At 41.6% G+C, this 20,967-nt stretch overlaps 2 protein-coding genes across 2 annotated transcripts; both read left to right on the plus strand.

Annotated features, from left to right (window-relative positions):
- Nucleotides 1-3: 3 nt before the first annotated feature.
- On the plus strand, nt 4-3,052 carry CNRIP1 (cannabinoid receptor interacting protein 1; the record flags this gene model as incomplete). Its single annotated transcript, XM_078624181.1, has 3 exons — nt 4-83; nt 1,387-1,531; nt 2,888-3,052. Coding segments are annotated over 3 exons (390 nt in total), but the record flags the coding sequence as incomplete, so codon positions are not given.
- A 2,212-nt stretch (nt 3,053-5,264) lies between these two features.
- On the plus strand, nt 5,265-19,742 carry LOC144741669 (calcineurin subunit B type 1-like). The gene is given in 7 exon segments (XM_078624175.1): nt 5,265-5,360; nt 11,793-11,832; nt 17,104-17,280; nt 17,719-17,741; nt 17,743-17,779; nt 18,097-18,283; nt 19,697-19,742. Coding segments are annotated over 7 exon segments (606 nt in total).
- Nucleotides 19,743-20,967: the final 1,225 nt, after the last annotated feature.

Genomic DNA, 20,967 nt, shown 5'->3' on the forward strand with positions numbered 1-20,967 from the left:
GGACAGACGCGGACCATCAAGCTGTTGACCGGGTCAAAGTACAAAATCGAGGTGGTTGTGAAACCCGGAGCGGTCGAGGCCACGTAGGTACCCTCCGATTGGTGCTCCGGGCTGACCGGATCATCATCAACCGAGATTTTAGCAGACAAATATCAAGTCAGGCTGCATTTAGAAGTGCCACAGACCATGCAACTGACTGGTCCAGACGCAGCATCAGACAATGTGGACAGAGTTTTGTCATTTGTCTGATTTCATTGATAAGGTGCTGCAGTTTTGTTTGTTTGTTTGTTTGTTTTTTACTGGTAAAAGGGTTTAATTGCGCTTCCCGGTGTGGCGGTTAATTGACTTATCACGGATGAGGCTCAGTCCCTGCATGCAATGACTTATGACCTGAACAGTTTCACAGCTGTGGAGATGGCAAGGGTTGTATTTAGGTGTAGATGTGTCTTTTAAAGGGTCTTAATGAGGAGGAGTGGAGCAGTGAGAATTAAGAGTTCGCACAGCAATAAATCATAAGAGTGCATATAGTGATACAGTTGTCATTTATATTAGTTCTGTATCTGTATGTCTCTTTGACATTAAGGTGGCTAAAAGCTGGATCTCATGAGTTCCATGATTCATGAGCAACTGACTTTTACGAGGAGCACTAGAAGGCAGCATGAAATCCAACTGGCTGCTTGTCAAATCCAGCACAGATTAGGACTGTAGTCTCTGGGCTTTGTGTCAGCGTTGCCCCTGTGATTTGTCTACAACCCTTGATTATGTAATGAACGTTGTATCTCCGAATAAGGATTAGTCTCTACATCCTAATATCAAGCTGTGAAGCAGGCATGCCTGAATGGGCGTATAAAAATAGATCACGCTTCAGAGGATGTTGGCATGAATTTGGGGCACACGGAGCAGCTGCATGATTCATAGCATTTTTGTGCCCTCATTTAAACGTTATCGCTGATATTGGAGCGATTTAATTACTTTGCAATGATACATTGTCATTCTAAACATTTACTGTTTACTGTTTTGTTTTCTTTGCTAAACCTTAATTTAGATCAGTCTTGTTTGTTATAATTGAGTTTTATTGATCATATTTTTTGGTATATCACAAGGAGGACACACCGGGGTAGTGTATGTTGTTGTTGTTGTTGTTGTTTTTTTACCAGCGTTTCACCATCCTTTGTACTTTTGTTTGTTGGATATTTTGATTTCGGATTAAATAAATCACCCATAGTACAATAACCTGAATTGGACATTGACCTTCATTCACCTGTGTCAACACTATGCCCTTGGTGCATAAGTGGCCTTTTGATTCCATTTTGATTAGATTTTCTTTCTGGACAAACGGCCACTACAGCTGAATCTCTTTCATCCTCTCGTTCATCATGTGTGCAGGTCAATGAGTGTCGGTGGAGTGACCTTCCCCCTGGAGCAGCAGTCCAAAGATCCACAGTCGGTGATCTACACAGGCCTGTATGAAACAGAAGGGGTGGCACACACCAAGAGTGGAGAGAGGCAGCCCGTTCAAATCAGCATACAGGTACAGGAAACAAAGCAGAGATGTTCTGAATCTGAACATAGCATCTAGTAAAAAACGAGCACAAGCTGAAGATAAATGCATTCTTGTCACAGCCCCAACTTCTGCCAATACAAACTGTACGTTATCTTCTGTTCAAATAGCAGAACGAATACCACGCACAGCTGCAAACCAGCAGAGCGACTGTACATAAGGACCCAGCTCCCAGCTGTTGTTTGAATGCATGACGCATGTCGTGATGTAAATGTTCAGTTCAAAATGACTTCATCTTGTGTCTAAAGCTGTGAGGTGAACACGCTCACAAACAGGATGAAACTCAATGTTTGACCTCCCCCAGAACAGAGTCGTTGAGTGTCTGTGTGTGTTTTACACAGCTGTTTGATTCACACTCAGGGGCCTCTGGGGCACCACAGTGCGTCTGTGTAATGACTTGTGAGTGTCCATCTGGAAAGTCAGTGCGCTTCATCTTCCTTTCACCTTCACATTTCAGGCGGTGCAGTGCCAATCTGTGTTCAGACTACATGTTTTAAAGTGTCCATAATATGTATTTATTATAATATATAGAATTTTGTGATGATCATCTTTGCTTTATGGTGCTTTGAAGTGACTTTCAGCCACCTTAATATTTTGTTTCCTCTCATGGTGTCCAAACTGGTCCTTGACGGCCACCCATCCTGCAGGTTTTACCTGTCACCTGCGCCTACTCACTTGATTCAAATAAGTAGCTCCGCTTCTGTATCTCTGCAGACCATAAGAGAGATTTATTCAGGTCATCAGGGGTATAGGAGCAGGGTGACACTGCTGGTTTAGAAGGTGTCATTTCATGCGTCAAGAGGCATTTTTCATTAACAAAATGCTGTGAAACCCATTCTGCACTACCTGATCAGCACCAACCAAGCATAGAAAAAGATTGTCAAGTGAACTAAAAGTGTCTGTGCCTGAGCTGGAATCCAATCACTCTCATTAGTGCATAATCACCTGGAACTATGTTTCAGTTTAGCATGAAAGGACAAGCAGGTATTAGAATGTACATATCTCCGTGGGAAGCAGGTCATGTTCCATGGACATGACCTGCTTCCCATAACCATAGTATGTTTAAAACATTAATTAAACAATTTGTCATGTTAGGCAACTGTGGGAGCTCCTATTAGCACAAAATGCATGAGGGGAAGGTTAATCAGCTGGTTGCAATAAGCAACCTCACCACTAGATGCTGCCGGTCTTTAAAAATGAAATCATTCATGATGCGGAAATGTTGTGATCACAGAAACCATTGTCCGGTCTGTATGTGACAGCTCACAATCAAACCAGCTCAAGTTGACATGGCTGTAAAATATGTTTCTCTTATTTCCTCCTCAGTTCACAGAAGCGGGAATGTTTGAAACAGTGTGGCAGGTGAAGTACTACAACTACAACAAGAGGGACCACTGCCAGTGGGGAAACAGCTTCAACAGCATCGAGTACGAGTGCAAACCAAATGACACACGCACACTTATGTGGGTCAACAAGGAGACATTTGTCTGATGGAGGAGCTGCCGGAAAGATCAGTGCATTCTCTGCAAAGACAAGGTGTAATGTTTCTTTCATCATTCATCTCAGATGTCATATTTACAGCCACGTTTGATCCCATGGCAGTCACTGTAAAATGTGGTGATGTTGCCTTGTTTGCTGTGAATATTACAAAAGTTCAAAAATAATATGACACATTAATTGATAGTGAAATAATACAGGGAGGACTTCTAAGTAGGTATGTACTGAATTTACTCACGAGTCCAGTTACAACATCTGCTGAGCCTCAGCAGTCTGTTCAGACATATGTGTTTGTGCCGTACAGTACTATATTTGTGAAAGTGCACCTGTGCCCGTTTATTTGACCGCAGTATCTGGGAGCAGAAATTACAAATGGTGCTTGTAAAGACGTCTGTATTAACCCTTACAGGGAAAGATTACCTGTTGGTCTGTCTGTCATGACATTACATGAATGACTGCACTGCTTGTCAATGGAATTTTATCCAGGAATTGTTCCCACTATCTCTGGGACATTTGGGACAAAAAATAAAATATACAAAAACAATAACATACAAAAACATTCCTTTACAAGTATGAAAAAATATATATTATTTTTATTATTATACATATTATTTTATACTTGTGTGCTTTTAAAAATATAACATCTGGTATTATGTTGTGTCTGATGTTCACACATCAGTAATACATTCTATTAATGTAGTGCCCTCAGTGGGCTGAAATAGTCACATATACTCAGCACAGATGACAGATACAATGTCATCATACCCTGTGTTCCCCATGCTCCTGTGAACTCTGACCTGGACCTCATATAACAGAAAAAAAGACCCCATATTGTGTTTTTCCTTTGTGTGCTGCTGCAGTATGTGTTTTCATCTTTAGTATTACTCTGAGCAGTTTAATACAGTATGTTATGTGGACATTTTTTGTATTTGTGTATACAGCTTGCAGTCTGTATGCCCTCTCTACCTCTTCCCAAGATTTTTTTAACAATTCAAATATTCAGAACATGACCTGTAAATTAAATAACTCATTTCTTAATATTTTTTGGGGTAAAGTGAGGTAAATATTTTTAAAATTGTATTTTTTGTACAAATGGTTTGAAATGTCATCATGTGATTGTATATATTTTGGTGGAAATATCCGTACAATTATTCCTATTGGGAACTTGACCTATGCAAGTTAATAAAGGGTGAAATGGCGCCATATGCTTTTCCCTTTCTTTATGGTTATTTCCAAACATTCCTGAAAAACTCAGAATGACATTGACAGAGGAGACAATTGTCTTTGTATGTTTGCATAATGAGCTTCAAATATATTGGTGCAGCCTCAGATGTCATATTTTGTTTTTTTGTATTACCAAAGAAATAATGAATTATTTCTTTAATGAAAAGACAACCCTGCCACTAACTGGTATTCGCTGCAGTGTCTTACGTAGTATTTTTTTTTTCTTTCACTCCACCTCGTCATAATATGTTAAGCCACCATGGCTCACAACACTCCACAATGACTTCGTGCCTGTGCATAAGGTAGAAGTCGACTCTATTGATAGGCAGCCTCAGGTTCATGGGATTACATCAAACTGTCCATCTGTCAGTTGTGTGCATTGAGGTTGAATGTACTAGGTCATTGAAAAAAGCTTGAGCAGCCACATACTGAAATATAGTCATACCGCCGACAGGGGGGCGCGCAAGCACAAACCAGTTCACGAGGTAAAAATATAAATACAGCAACATAACCTGGAAGTCCCGGATGTACAGTGCTGCTGCACCTCCCCCCGTTCGCCTCTTCTCTCCTCCCCTTCGCCACCGCCTGCTTGACAAACCGACCGAGCCTGCCTCCTCCGCGGACTGTCCCCTCCCAGCAGGTCTCCCTGGCTTGGCCACTGCAGTGAAACCTTCAGCGACGGGCTGAGAGACAGACAAGCAAACGGTGTCTGAAACTGGGAGCACTTCATAGTTTACTTCAACCGACACGTTTGCATTTCTCGCCAGCGCACGGCAGACTACTTACTCTCTCCTGTTGTAAGCGCTCTTCCGTTCACGTCGCCTCGATTTCATCATCCGACCTGCAAGATGGTAAGCAGCTCCTATTTTCACCGCCTGCCGCCTGGTAAACACACCAGTGGGCAGGCCTGCGTTTCAGTGTGTCGACCAACGAGGCGGATGACAGCTCGTATGTTATTTCCGTGGAGTTACCAGTCGAGTTCATGGAGGTCCGGAAAGGAGGAAAAGCTTCTGCTCACCCACTTTTGGCTCCGTGTCCCTCTGTGCAGTGCCTCGAGGCGGCTGGCAGCCTGGAGCCCGTGGCCCACATAGTTCAAATCTCCTTCCGGCACAGCTTTCACTCTTCTCAGCATCGGGGCCTGTGCAAATGACTTTTCGTGACACAGATCTTCGACTGAGTGGCACATTTTAACGTAGCAGACGGGGGGATGGTCTAAGTTAGCACTCGACATACACAATAGAGTGCTGTGACAAGTTGTTAACTGATAAACTGTCATGAAAATACTTTTTTTTAACGTTTGTAAGAAAAAATGTAGAGCAGGGAGCCGCCATAGTAGTAGCCACAGGATTGGATCATAACTTACTGTCCCCATAACCGGCTCAGTGGACTCTGTGTGTGTGTGTGTGTGTGTGATGTAGTGATCAATAACACTCACTATCTGAAACCACCTACTCTTAGCTACATCCTCAATTTCCATACTTTTGTGTGTCTAAAATGTTAACACCCTAAGTAGCACGGGAGTGTGGAATTTCAACACAGCACAGGTTTTGAGTGACAGGAGCATGTCAGCTACTGGTTGATTGGTCAGGTCTGATTGTTGAGAGCCTGTGGAGAGCAACTCTCAACTCAGCATTATAACCCAGTTTGTGTGGGTTCTCTACAATATTTACATTGACCTCCACATACTCAAAATTTGACAAACTATTTTGCCATTTCATATCTGTGTCCAGTGCTTTATCTTGCTTAACTTCTCTCCGCCTCTGGCAGTCAACCCTCTGTGAATATTTGAAAACATCTCGTGCAGCACAGCCTCTATGGCCTTTATGCACAATGGGGTCGGAGCCCGCATCACTGGGGTGAAATGATCTTCAGTTACCAGTTGATAGGCTGATAATTGCAAATGTTAACAAATATCTCCCTAACCACTGATCCATTTCCGACTTATAAGCCACAGTAGACGCTTCAAGAATTTAATATTAATGGACCCATTAAACAGACACGTAAAATCAAAACAGTCTGCATCCTAAAACAGTGTATGGCCTGTCCAAATTAATTACTCTGAAGAGGCACTGGCAGTTTGGGAGCTGGAGCCACACTGTGGGACACACATTTGCTTCAGTTTGAAGTTGAATGATATGATGCTGTGCGGCCATATGCTGCCAAGCAATCGAGAACCACCCACATAGGAACTGAGCTGTAGCTACTGTAATAGAGATAAAAGCTGCAGCATACCAGCAGTAGAAGTGATGATCAGTGCTGTGTGAGCTACAGTGACTTCCAACCTACTCAATCTGGATTTATTCCCACCACTGGCTGTTGCATTGCTGCACTCTTAGGGTTTGCTGTGGGGCCAGCAGGCACAGGTACAAATCACACTAAACATCCTGTTGTCTGGTATGTCTGCTCGGTAAGGGTAGTTGGTTGTGTTGCACGATTATAAATTTACCATTCATCAACTCCTCCTCAGCTCACCTCAGTCGATATTTACCCTGAAAGAATGCTTGAACTGGCAGTTGTTGCTGGCAGGTCTGGTCTTAAATAAAACAAAACTAATAAATCTGAGCTGTATTCATTGGCTTCTTTTTGATGGATTGGTGCTTCACGGCTGTTCAGCTGGCACACTGCATTTGCAGTTTGAGCAAATTTAGGTGTATTTAGGCAGTTTTCAAAACCTAAATGTGGCCAAGAAGCATCTCTGCTCTGTGTGGTCAGTTGCACTTATTGCCCAATTTGATTAGCTTCATCATTGTTAAATTCACTGAAGTAAATCTGTCTGAATCAGTGTTTTTTTTGACACATCTGTCTCTATGGAGATCCCTTTCATAAAGTCTGTCAAAATAGTCTGAGACGGTCAGCAGTTGAATCGAGCACTACTATTATGGACCATTGCCCCGTTTGGACACTGAATACACTGCTCATTAAGGATTCCAACCATTTTGATCACTTTGACGATTACATCCAAAATGTGCCTCTTCAAAAAATACAAAAGAATAAAGAATGTTTGAACATAGCACTGTTTGCCCTTAAATACCCTGTGTAGGTATGTAAGACAGCCCAAGTCAGGGATAGAAATGGTTGAGAGGATTAGCCCTGCTAGAGTTCCTTCAGGCAGTTAGGATCTGGTAATTATTTTCATATTTGCACTTGACTCTCATGAACCTTATATATGATGACTACAACAATATATCTTTTAAAAGAGTGAAACAGCATGATGTAGCTCATTTTCTCCCATCATCTCCATTGCTCCCTGTCTGTGTTGAACAGTGTGTCATTGGTGACATGCAGACAGCAGGTTATTTATCTGTTTTTCTGTCTGCTGAAGGGATGTAGGGCTGAACTCTATTTACAGTTGTTTCTATCTATCTGTCTGTCTGTCTTTAACTCTGCTTGATCATAAAGCTCAGCTGTGTTAACAAATTTTCATGAATGAGGAAAGTCGTTTAGTAATTCTCAACCCAACCAAAGCCAATAAACCTTTTATTTCCTCTATTTTAAACAATATGTTCCTCAAATTCCTTTGTCCATGTTGAATGGTTTAATATGTTAAGTACCATTATTTTCAATTCAGTTGAAACAGTGTTGAACCAGTGTTTTTTTTTTTTTTACAAAGTCTGGTTGTCTTGCTCTCCATAGAAAGCAGGTCAGCAACACTGGGAGTAGCTTATTGAGTTTTTTTGTACCAGTCTTGAATGGGCTTTCTATTTGAAGCAAACCTTCATACAGGAAAACAGCCTTGCATGTAGGCTTTGGCACATTTTGACATTTAATCATCAACTATGCTAATGATGTACTCATGTGTCATGTTGGATCTAGTACAGACTCAGACTGGGTCTGTACTGACTGGGTTTGTCTGAATCAAACATATGTACTGCACCAGAAAAAAAGGTTTAGTTATCAAGCAGTCTGGTCTGAAGCAGCTTTCTGAGGCTGAATCTGATGTTTGAGCCTGGAATTAATCATGGGCACAGGCAGGGAATCTATGCTGGCCTCTCTGTCCCCCCATTCATCGCTTTATTCAATATCCCAGGCACCACTGATGGGATTCAGGGAGTGGTGTGTGCCACTGATCTTTTATTGCATATTCAACAATATTCTTCTTGGCTATGTGCAGGAGCTGATTCAAATTTTCGTTCTATGTAGCACGGACCTAGCAAAGAAGGCACCATTGTGTTTCAACATTTACATTTTTTTCATTTCTTGCAAAATGATGGGTCATATTACACTATAAAATCAGCACAAAAAGGTGATTGAGTAGAGTTTGTGCTTGTGTCATACCACTGCTCTGCCCCAGATTGATGCCACCAAACTGCAAATCAGTGTGCAACCAGGTGTTCATACACTGAACATACCTGTCTGTCTGTCTCTGTACTTAGATATTGTCAGAGTGCCTACAAGTGATTGTTTCTTTGTCAAGGTAATCCCCTCTCTTACACAGGTGGGATATTTTAATTTTGATTAAGATCATGATCACTGAACACAAACGAATGAGGAATATGTGTTCTATATAGCTGGTATTATGCTTTTGTGTCTAATTAACACACAGCCTGCACCATATCCTGCACAGGTACCTATGTCATAGTGAGCGCATTCCATTCATGGAGATGTGCACGTCAATGTACCCATGTTGTCTGAGGAGCTTTCCTCCAAGCTGACACTGCCCCAGTTTTTTCCATGGCCTGTGACAGGTGAGCATGTTGTGGGTTCTTCAGCATTCAACATTCATCACCACCATTTTCATACAGCTATTGGAAACGTGTTGGATTATGGGAAAAGGAAAATGTTCCCTTCATGGTGCCAAAGTCCTTGACAATGTGTTCATATTCACATACACGAGCAATTTCATGTTCGGTGTCTTGCCCAATGACACGTGGACCAAGGACATGTGAACAGTGTACAACCCGCTCAACCAAGTGATCCACAGCCACCCCATTTCAAGTATTTAGAAACCTTTTCATGCATTAATATCAATGTCCCAGAAATAATATAGTTTTTGTAGTGGTAGATGAACGTTTAATTAGTTATTGATGAAGATCTCAGCTTTTTTAAATATAGTGATGGTCATAACCCCTCGTACCTATCCTTCAGTTTTATTTGTCTTATTCTGTGAGAGGATTTAATGTATTTTTATTTTGTGCCAAAGATACCTTTCAAAGTTCGCAGCGCCATGTGCTATTCTCCCTACCCTCTTCATGTTATGACCGGATTCTGTAGGTCTATAATAAGTTTCGGGGCTGGCTGTCGCACTGCTGAACCAGCAATGATGCCAGACTGTTCAATATGTAAAACATGTTTTGTGTGTGAAAGCCTAATTGATTCTGAATGAAGCATACATTATTGATGAGGCAACACAAGTCTCCTTCTCTTCCTGCCTCTATTCCTCTCTGCATCCAAGATGCCTTTTCACTCTGTGGATGTCTCTCTTTCTGGAATATTTTATCATCCTTTCTGACATGCTCCATTAGCATGAAAAAGAGCAGTTAAATAGAGGCTGCATGAAGAGGTTAGTTTCAAAAGACATGACCAGAGTTACTCCTGACCCTGTAAACCTGTAATCCTCAACACCAAAGCTGCTTTGCTGTAAGTCTCCTAACCTTCAGAGACACTACAACCAGCTTGTAACTGGCACTGTTGTCTCTTTAATGCTACCTAGTGATGTTCAACCAGCAGTAACATCTCTCAGTTATACAGTAGATTAACGGTGGTAATAATATTAGATTACAATTCCTTAAATGGTGTTCAAGTCCTAATTAATTACCTAAGTATTGGTTCATTTTTGTGTAATTGGAACGTCTGACGTTAACTACAAGGCACCTCAACTTTGAGGTTTAGTCAAATGTACAACCGATCTACACACTCAGGTGTGTGTGTGTGTGTGTGTGTGTGTGTGTGTGTGTGTGTGTGTGTGTGTGTGTGTGTGTGTGTGTATAGTGTTGTGTAGTGGATTCAGACTGTGCAGGGGAGGGAAACAACAGGATGTATCCCTGGACGGATCAGTAGAGTGTCACATAGTCGCTGTTCCTCAGTGACAATGAGACACCGACCCAGCCTTGGGAACATAGTCAGGTGCCACATGTTTAGCTACATTTGTAATTCTATCCCTGATCATTGTCAGCATGTATATATGGAGGAGTTGAAGTCACTCGGGCTAATCCTGTGTCAGCTCAGTCTCCTGCTCCTAAAATACCACAACTTCTTCTTACTGAGGTAAGTCTGCTGTTGTAACAGCAGCACAGCACTAAGCCACATGACATAACTGGCACTCACATTTCCCAGCCAGTTAAGTCTGTATAGTTAATCTGCAGGTCATTGCAGAGGGGGGGCATTGCTTGTGTTTATTGTAAGGCCTTTAAGTTTTGCAGTTCACTTAGTGATCTTTTTACATATTTATGTACTTATGCATATATGTGTTTGTACTTGTAGGCGTATCTGTTGTCTGCTTAATGTCAAAGGAAAGCACTCAGACATACCTCCTCTCCTAACCCAACCCAATCTAAACCTGAGCTTCAGCTGCAGTAACTGCAGTAACAAATGATGTGTCGCCTCATGAGATTTACCTCAGTAGGATACAAATGAACAACAACACATACAATGAGCTCTGCGTGCACTCTCTGATCATCCCGTTGTTGAAGAAAGCACCATTAGGTTACTGAAATGAAATAACTGTCAGCAGGACATTTCTGCCTTAAGTATGAGCTGCAGGATCCCCATCACTGTCTGCTGCAGAGTGCAGGGAGTCTCCACAAACTCTGTTGTTTAGCCTTACTCAGCAAGCAGTCACACTGTGGTGTCATGGAGGCACCCTCCCAACACACACACACACACACACACACACACACATACACACACACAACCAGTGCATGTCTTTGAATATTACGGTTCATTAAAAGAACATTAGCACTGAGCTAGAAGTTTTCATGTCGTGTATAGGATGCATGACATGATAGAGGCTGCACATGTAATCATCCTTGAGGGACAGTGTGACAGTGGAGAGAACTGTGTATACCTCACTGTTACGTTTTCATCCATACAAAGAATAGATTTTAACACGTCACTCAAATTTTCTATCAGACATGTACAGCAGCAGTATGTTTAGCAGTCTGATTCACACTCAGATGTTTACATTTAATGTGAGATAACATTCTGTTATCCGCCGTTGGTCTGGTTGGGTGGCTTCGGTGTTATATTTGGCAGTACATTTTATTGCTGTAGTGTAGAGTGAAAGTAGTATAATTACTTACATAATGATGAGCTCTGACACCTCATTTCAAAAAGTGTCAGGACTTATTCCACATTTACCATCTGAAAAGAGATTAGTTTAGCCAGCCAGCAATATCTAGTTCCATTAGTTTGTTTTGAGTTACCCGGCAGCGCATCTTGAACTCTTAACAGATGTTATGAGTCTCGACATTAACTTCAAATCAACTTAGAAGATTTTGAGGCCATTCTTGCACTAACTGCAAAATTAATGTGATTAATAACATTCATCTGTACCTGTTTGTTCTTTCTTCAGGGAAATGAAGCCAGTTACCCCCTGGAGATGTGCTCACACTGTAAGTATTTTGAACTGTTGCTCTCTGTTATTGCAAAACTTTGAATAATGTGCTTTTATGAAGTTAATCATTTTTGCAGTTGTCAACTGAGGAAAGGTGGAGTGGAGTCTTTCTCTGAATGTTAGTGTTTCATTTCTGTGTTAGCCTTGTTTGTGATTGCTAAATATTCCATAGTTAGACTAATTTACGCCTTTTGTTAAATATCTGTGGTTTATTTTCACAGTGAATTTTCAAGAAACTGTTATCACAGCAAATGTATGGCGTCAGAGATGAAAACTGAGACTTGATGCAGTACTTGCAGTATAGATGCTTGTTAGAATGACCTTCAAACATTTAATTTGGTGACTTGCTTTTGTAACTTCCACATACATCGTTTATCCGCGTGCTTTCATATCACACGACACGGCCAGATTCTGTCAGCTGAAAGATTACTGCACTACTTGTAACATAATTTAAAGTGTTACACTAGCTGCCAGTGGAAACAACTTTTATCCCCCAAAAAGACAAGAACCAGCAAAGTACAACACCCACTCAACTCTATGTGTCATCACAAATAAAAATAATATGTCAGCCTGATAAGATTGATTATAAAGTAACTGTATTGTTACACAGTGACAGTGAGTTTTGTAAAGGCTTTCATCCTCCTATCTGTGCGGCGTCTCATCACTGCTGGCCTAGCCAAGCTTAGATCAGGGGGAATTTAATGGCCTACTTGTGGGAGCGTGCATAATTAGACACACAAACCACATCGACACCCCGTTAAGTACAACACGCTTTAGTAAAGTGCATGCAAGCGCCCACTCGGTTCCGCCACATAATGCTCTCACAGAGGAAGAGAGCCAGAAACCATCGTGGGTCCGTCTGGGGCCGCCTAAAATAAACGGTGGGCAGCTCGCTGGTGTTCCTTGTTGCTAGGGGTTTCCCTGCGGGCGGGAGGCAGAGTCACTGTTGGTGGGGGTGGTGGGGTGAGACAGGGGTTTTCTGATGACTGCGCATCTATAAATATACACCATGTGTGTTCTGCCCCGTTTCAGCCTGTATTTGGCCCATGCAGGCGAGCTCTACATGATCCGAACAGCCAGAGCAATCATCCTAATGCACTAAGTGCCAGCGCTCTTCTGTGGAGCGCACACACTCTGCTGTATCGCCTGCTCTCACCAGTAGCCTCAGAGAAAACACCGACAGAGAGTGAGAGAGAAGAGCCTACGGCTCTGGAGCTACAGATAAACCAAACCAGTTTTGGAATGTGTAGTACAATCCTCTAAATTAACTTTGGAACTGGCAAGAAAAATTTTCATCATCAGACAATTTTAAATTTGTATTTGTTTAATTACAGAGGATTAAAAAGCAATATCACCATTAGAATTCACACTAGTTCAGATTAGTGAACTGAATTGCTCAGCAGCAGTTCATTATGAGAGTGTTGCATATGCACACAGATCAAAAGTAATCATGCAGATTTAGAGATTTTTTAGCTTTTATTTTCCCTTGTATGAGTCAAACCTTTTCCATAATCCAATTCGACAATCGTTTCATTAGACCTTTCTGTGAGTGCACATCTTCCATTTCCTACGTTACATACCTGACATACCATCTGTCTTTCAAAAGTCCTCAGCTACTCTTTGTGGCTTCTGTAGTTGTTTTTGCTAAACTTAAAAAGAAGAGGAAGAAGTCGATACTTGAAGTGTTTTTATGTGCAGCAGCATCACTCTTGAATAAATAAACCACAGTGGTTCCTTCTTCCCAGTTTCATCTGCTCTTTTGTCTGTCTTGTATTTGTTTTTCTTTACAATCTTCAGCTGTTCAGCTGCTCTCAGGTGTATGTTCCCACCTGTTTCCTCTCTCCCACCTTGTGTAGACCAGATCCGCTTTAAGCTGGACTGCGTACTGTACCGCTGACCTCTCACTTTCACGCAGTCACGTGTCTCCATTAATGTGCTGGGTTAGCTGTGTGAGGGCTGATCATACTTAAGTGGACACGTTCATTAATGACATTTTGGGGAAAATTGTTAGTCTAACAAAATGGGGAGGAAGCAGATATTGTGTTTACAGCTGTGCTGCTTTTCATAGTTAGCTTGTGCTACTTGAGCTGAGTCTTGGATGTACTTTTGCCATTCCCAGTACATTCAGTGGCACATCAGTGATGTTGCTCCGTACTGAATGGTGTATTACATTGTCTTCACATGGACCGTAATGTTTCCTGCAGCCTTGAGATTTGAATTTTACTCAATACAGTTTTAAACGTTTTAAAGCAGTTCAAAGTGTAATTAAATTCATAATTACATAAAAGCACAAATAATTATAAAACATGTATTTTCTGATAAACTCTCCTTGTGTATTTTTAGTGTCAGTACACCTGAACGTCTTTCATTGTTTAGTTTTATGTTTAGTGTGCATGTCTTCTGGGGGCTATCAAGCTCAGTTGCTTAGTAACGTAGCTGAGGGTGGAATACTAATACTAATAGGGTTTATTAATGCGTGTTGAAGTCTGTGATGGAGTATATGATTATCATAATCATCTCACACTTACATTGGGTCTCCCTACAAGCAGCTCATTGGTAGCAGCAGCATGAGGAGCCTCTGCTCTGCAGCCGTTCCTGTCACAGAGGGAGATGCTGTGATAGTTTGATAGCTGCACCCTTGATAACATATATTGATATGTCATTGATTTACAGGAAATATAAGTAACTTAACACACACATCTATGTAATTATCAAACCATCATGCACAAACCATCATGTATATGGACACTTATTCCTCGAAAGATATGTCATGTATGAGAACTCACCATCCTCTACAATAAACTCTGCAGGTTTAGTATGCTTAATTTAGAACTGTCAATCCAAATCTTTGTTCATGTAGAACAAACATGACAAATGACCCAGCAAGGCTGCAACATCAAGTCATGAATCATTCAGGTGTTTCAAGTGATTCAAGTCAGCTTGCATCAGACATGTTGGTGGGTTTTTTGAGTTAGTTTGCTTTTTATTCTTTAAGGTTTTCATTAACACCCAGATCTTGAGCTTTTGCAGCCCTGAATTATACATGTACAAGGTGACAAAAGTGAATCGAGGTGCAGTGTTCAGATGCTCCCCGTTTCACCAATCGCACCTCAGTGGATGTAATACTGTGATTTAGGGGTGCACGGTGTAGGAAAGATCATGAGGAATACAAGGAGTTATGACGTAATATAAAAAATGCTCCGATGAGGTGAGATTGCTGAGCTGGCGTACTGTGCTGTAGGTGGGTTGAGGTGAGAAATTCAAGCGCTCCTTTTCGCTCCTTGTGCATTTCGCGAAACAGAACTGTTGATTTTTGTTTTGTTATTAGTAGTGATGTCATGATTGCTTATTATATTGTTTACTCCCTTCCTTATAGTGGAAACCATAATGAGTCCACAGGAGACAACCCAAACAAAGCAACAAATCTAGCTTTGCCAGTGGCTGTCTAGATTTAACAAAGAGAGATGTGGTTAAAATACAATTGAACTGAGCATTATCTGTGGCACAGATAACCATTGCTAACCTAGCGTTATCTGCTACCAACATGAAACAGAAGGCTGCTGATAAGGAAGCGTCTTTTCGCACAGAAAAGCCGGGAGCTCTGCACTGATTATTTGCACCTAACAGATGTACAAAACCCTGTGGCAGACATCTGATTGTGAATCAGGGTTTGGGCAGGACCATATAAACATGAAGCATGAAACCTCCTACAAAAACAGAACCATCTAGTTTCCTCAAGCAAAAAGCTTCATCATCCATCAGCCACACAAATTTAATAGAGGTTTGCTTTTTTCAATAGAAAACACTGAACCACCTGTAATGCTCAACTTGAACATAAGATCTTAGGACAGGAACTGGATTGCTAGAAGTCTGTTCTCTACCCTCTTGACTTGTGTAGTGTTTACTGCCTTCAGGTGACATACATAATGCATTGAGCAGAAAAAACAACAACCCTGCCCTCCGTTCTACTTCACTGCTCTACTGACACTGAGAGAGTTAAGCCACAACTGTTGACTGTGTTTAGGACAATAATACTACCTCATTTACAACAATGCATTTTGTCTACTCCTACTGTAGGTCGTCAGTCATGTCTAATACCCGTCTAAAATTTTCATGGTCTCTCTCCCACCTGCTCCTCTCTCCTGTACCCCATCCACCACACTCACACTCTGCTGAGTCATTGATGATAGCACAGCACATTTGAACGTTGAAACCCAAAATACAGCCCACGTCTGTCTTTTGTTTGTGTAAAATGAGAGTGAGGCTACTATTGCATTACTTAAACTTAGAATAGTTCACTTTTTAATTGTTCAGCAAAATGATCAATGTGCATCATACATCCAAAAGGTACCAGTTTTTACTGGAATTAGTCTCTAATGGATGGACTGAATGGATGAATGACTAAACGCAAACAACTGGTTACAGCATATACAACAGACCAGCTTTTCCTTGTGTTCCTTTGTTGAAGTACTTCCACTATAACTCAAATGTTACCTTTTCCACGTCTGCTCTCTTCAGGGGCAATAAACCTGCACAGAACGGCAATGATCTGAATTCTGGGCTCCATAAATCTGTCACGCCCATTTAATGTCCCTCCCTCCTTTCTTCATTCAGCCAACTTTGTATTAAGATGAACGGCGTCACACCGTACCTCAGATGAAACCAGGAAGTGTTGTAGTTGGTGGTTGGCTCGTGGGATCATGTGACCTTGTGTGACTTAGCTTATCCAGACCCACTTGTTTAAAAAAGCACCAAAAAGCACCAGCCTGCCAAAACCTCTTCTCCTCTTTTTGTACTTTTTTCATCGTATTTCTTATTTTAGGTACACTGTAGTATTGCTCTTTGTAGTGTTTCCACAAGCTTTTCCAATAGTTGCAACAATTCCACATCTCTGGAGAAGAGCAGAACAAACTGTACTGTGTTCCCGTGGGTCTGCAGCTCGGAGCCGGTAGCTCAGGCCTCGGTGGGCCACGAGCGTCCTTGACCTAGTTGTAAGCTGTGGATACTAAAATGTCCCACTGCGGTTCACACTGGTAGAATTTCAGATTTTCAATGTAGGAGAACAGCACGAGGCGTCTTGCTCAGCCGTCTTCTTCTTTTCTTGGCTGCGCTACGCCTGCCCTGACTCCACGGGAATGTCTGGGCACCATGCTGTGAACTCTTGAACATGTAACATCCGATCTTGGAAATGCATAAGAATTTGGTGCTAGGAAAATGAGTGTCACTACTAGATCTTGTCTCTCTCTCTCTCTTTTTTCCCCATGTCCAGTCGATGCTGATGAGATTAAGAGGCTAGGCAAGAGGTTTAAGAAACTCGACCTAGATAACTCTGGCTCGCTCAGCGTGGAGGAGTTCATGTCGTTGCCGGAGCTGCAACAGAACCCGCTGGTGCAACGAGTCATCGACATATTCGACACAGACGGGAACGGGGAAGTGGACTTCAAAGGTCAGACATAACAGAGTGATACAAAGGGTTTTGCTCTCTCTACTTCATTGTATTTAAGAAGGTCCTTACTTTCACAACATTCTTTAATTCTGCAGTTAATTATTATTAGAATGTTTTTGTGACTTAGCAGAGCACCTAATTAATTCAAACTGGTAATCTGATTAAAATAAGCCTTTTGGGGTGGCTTTGGGTTGACCAGAATTAACCCATTAAGACCTTTATATCCTGAAGTCACTAACTGCTGTAATGAATTCATGGGGATAATCATGTCAAGTTGGTATTTACTGTTTAAACTTTTCACTCTGTTTTGTTGTGTGGTGTTTATTGACTCGTTTTTGTAAATATATCACTGGACAGTATGTTCACAAACAGCAAACATGAAGATGTAGAAGCTTAATTAGCTGTGAAACCGCAGCACTGATTGTTCTGTTCTCACAGAGTTCATCGAGGGAGTCTCACAGTTTCAGCGTCAAGGGCGACAAGGAACAGAAACTTCGATGTGAGTTGAGCTGCCACCGACCCTCATTATAACCACAAGGGAGAAAATGTGCTCATGTGGTTTATGATCTGTTTGTCCTGCTGCTTTACAAATGTCCCTGTGAAAACAAGACTTATTAGCTGTTGAAGCAAGACGTCCTTCACTAGTAACCAGTCAAGCACACGTAACATTTAGTGCTTGATTTGATTTTTTTCTGAAATTAGATTTATTTATAATTTGTAATCTTCATTTTTCAGTTTTCCTCCTGCTTTGCTACTACGTTATTTACACGTTACTTCATAGCTTTGTTCTCTCTTGTTACACTTTCCACCGTACAGTCGCTTTTAGGATCTACGACATGGACAAGGATGGCTACATCTCCAACGGTGAACTCTTCCAGGTGCTGAAGATGATGGTAGGCAATAACCTAAAGGACACGCAGCTCCAGCAGATAGTGGACAAGACTATCATCAATGCAGACAAGGACGGAGACGGCAGAATATCCTTTGAAGAGTTCTGTGCTGTAAGTTGAAGACATCCTCACATATGACTCTGGGTTTTCGGGGACTCCGGGTTTATGCTGGTGCAGTGTAGAGCAACCGAGAGACAGAGAGTGGGAGAGAGAAAGAGGTGAGGCAGGCAGACAGACCATTGAATGCAATCTAACAATGGCACCAACTGCCATCACACTTGAAAATAGCTGGCGGCAAAAAATCTCAGGCAGCGAGGTATATGACATTTAAGATTATTAATCATGGTTGTCTAAGATGGTTATTGTCCTTTTTGTCATGAATAAAGCATATAAAAGCTTTGAAATATCCAATGGTGCAGGTCTTTGTATGTATGCCGGAGGATGAAGGCAGCAGGAGGAATTTGGAAGAGGAGAAAGCACATCTACCATACCATCATACCAGGGATCCACATCTATTGTTCAGCAGGTTAAAGGTCATCATTGAAGTGTAGTATCAGGGCTGTAAATGTACATCGGCGAGTTCTGTATTTGGGAGAACTGCTATCATGTGATGTCATTTCTACCTTACAGCTTCAGATAAGGCTTTAATTTAACTTAAGGCAGAAGAAAAGTCTCGGTCATGACAGCAAACCCTGAAAAATATCACGCATATGTTGGACCGCAGTGGAAGCAGCTGGAAGACATTTTCTAAAAATGAATGTCGCCAGACAAAAGTCTTGACAGACACAAGGTACATGCTTGACAACGGCATCTCCAGAGACCTGAACTAAAAAGGCTCTCGTTCTGGAAGGAGGATTTCAGGGGAATATTAGATCCTGAGTATTATAGGAAACTGCAACAAAGAGGATGTAAAAGGAGACTTAGGGTCTCGAAATAGATTCTTTCAAAGGGTCGATAGTAGTCAGATGAAATTGTTTTTACCCCAACTAAAGTAAGAGCCAATCAGCAAACTACACACATTACTGCTGCAAATGGCTGAGACGTGCATTAAATGAACTCCACCCACATTCTATAGTTGAAGTGGCTCGCTGAATCTTTGTTAGACAGTTGTCTTTGTTTATTTCTGCCATTTGTCAGTCTTTCACTTGTCACTCCTAATTGTCTGCTCTGCTCACTGGGAGGCATTTCTCACTGCAACGACTAATGTCCCATGAGGACTCCACACCTCTGCTGAGTCGACATCCTTTCGTTAATGCTGCATACTGATAATAGCAAACAACAAGCGCTTATATTCTGCAGATGGTTACAGCGGGTATCTGTCTGGGTTCATTGCCTGTTCTTACTTAATACTAGAGGTATTACACTGATTAGGTTGAAACTAAATGGAACTTTCCTTTTAATCGTTGAACAGACGTTTGATGACGTAAATGTGGTAAAGAAGTATCTGAACATCAGTGTCCTAATGAAAGAAAGTGTCCTGCCTGCCTGTGAAACTGATGCTTTTGTCTCCGTTGCTCTGCCAGGTGGGTTGGCGGTCTGGATATACACAAAAAGATGGTGGTGGACGTGTGAGGTGCTCCTCGGCTCACTGAATCTCCCCCTTTCTCCTTGACACTCACGTTCTCCACCATCTCTGAAGATCTGCTCAAGACGTCCGGCCGTGTCGCTCTATGGAAGTATTCTCTTTTTTTTTCACTCACTCTGTGAAGCCACTTTTTCTTTCAGAGCCTCGTGAAGCCAACTTTGAAGTGTTATTGAACTGTAAGTCCTCTTAATAACCGGGTCATAGCACTTTAAAAGACTGAAGGACATCTATTTGTCATTTATGAGAAGAGCGTCTCTGATTTGGGCTGAGAGGGGAAAGAAGGGGGCACAGAGGAGGCTGGCTGGCTTTGTTCATATTTCATCCTTTTTTTGTTAATTATTTTTGATATTTATTTTTGTTTGTCTTTTATAAAGAAGAAAGTATCTCTATGGTTGTCTCGTGAGGGGAAGTGTGTAGTATATTAACACTTGACTTACAGTACAACTAGAAAGTAGGGTATGAAGTGCCAACCAGAACATATCCATGAACAAGTCCAAGTTCTTAACTGTCATCGCCGCTGTTATTCACGCTGGACAAACTGGCTCGAGAATCACCAGATTCAAAACTTCAGATATTTCAGATGTTTTTTTTTTCCTGTTATAGCTAAAAAGTTTGGATCAGACCAGTAGAGCTTTCAGTTACTCTTTGCTAAGAGTTTGTTTTTATAATAATGTTGCTAGATTTATTTATGTTACAGCATGTGTATATTGTTGTTTCCTGTCAACAGGCTATAGCTGGATCCATTCATGCCAAGAAAATGTCTTTCCTAAAATAACTTGTGGCTGCAAACTGATATGGTTTACTCTTGACTGAACATATTCGCTTGGCGTGCATCCGTAAGGCAATCTACAATGAAAGCTCTGGGCTCACACCACCAACCAACTGTTGTGGAGTATTTTGTCTTATTTCATGTGAGTAGGGGATGGAGGGGGGAACAACTAAATTCAATGTGTCTTGCGTGAATATTCTCTATTTTTGCTAGTACATAGCGATTTGTGTTGGGTGAGGTGCAGGTGAGCTCATCATCTTGATCAGTGAAAGAAAACCTTGTGTCTACATGAGCCGTTGAGATTATTTACCTGTGTCAGCACGCCGCGGGTTTGGTTTTCTCTAACAGCACTGTGTGTCTGAACGGTTAACCGTGGTATTGACTGTATTTTTTTTTTAAGCACATTTCAAAAGTTGGCTTCTCACTTTCGTCTGTCAGTTATC

The sequence above is a fragment of the Lampetra planeri genome, unplaced genomic scaffold (genome assembly GCF_965212315.1).
Source record: "Lampetra planeri unplaced genomic scaffold, kcLamPlan1.2.h2 scaffold_651, whole genome shotgun sequence".
In the NCBI taxonomy this organism is placed as follows: domain Eukaryota; kingdom Metazoa; phylum Chordata; class Hyperoartia; order Petromyzontiformes; family Petromyzontidae; genus Lampetra; species Lampetra planeri.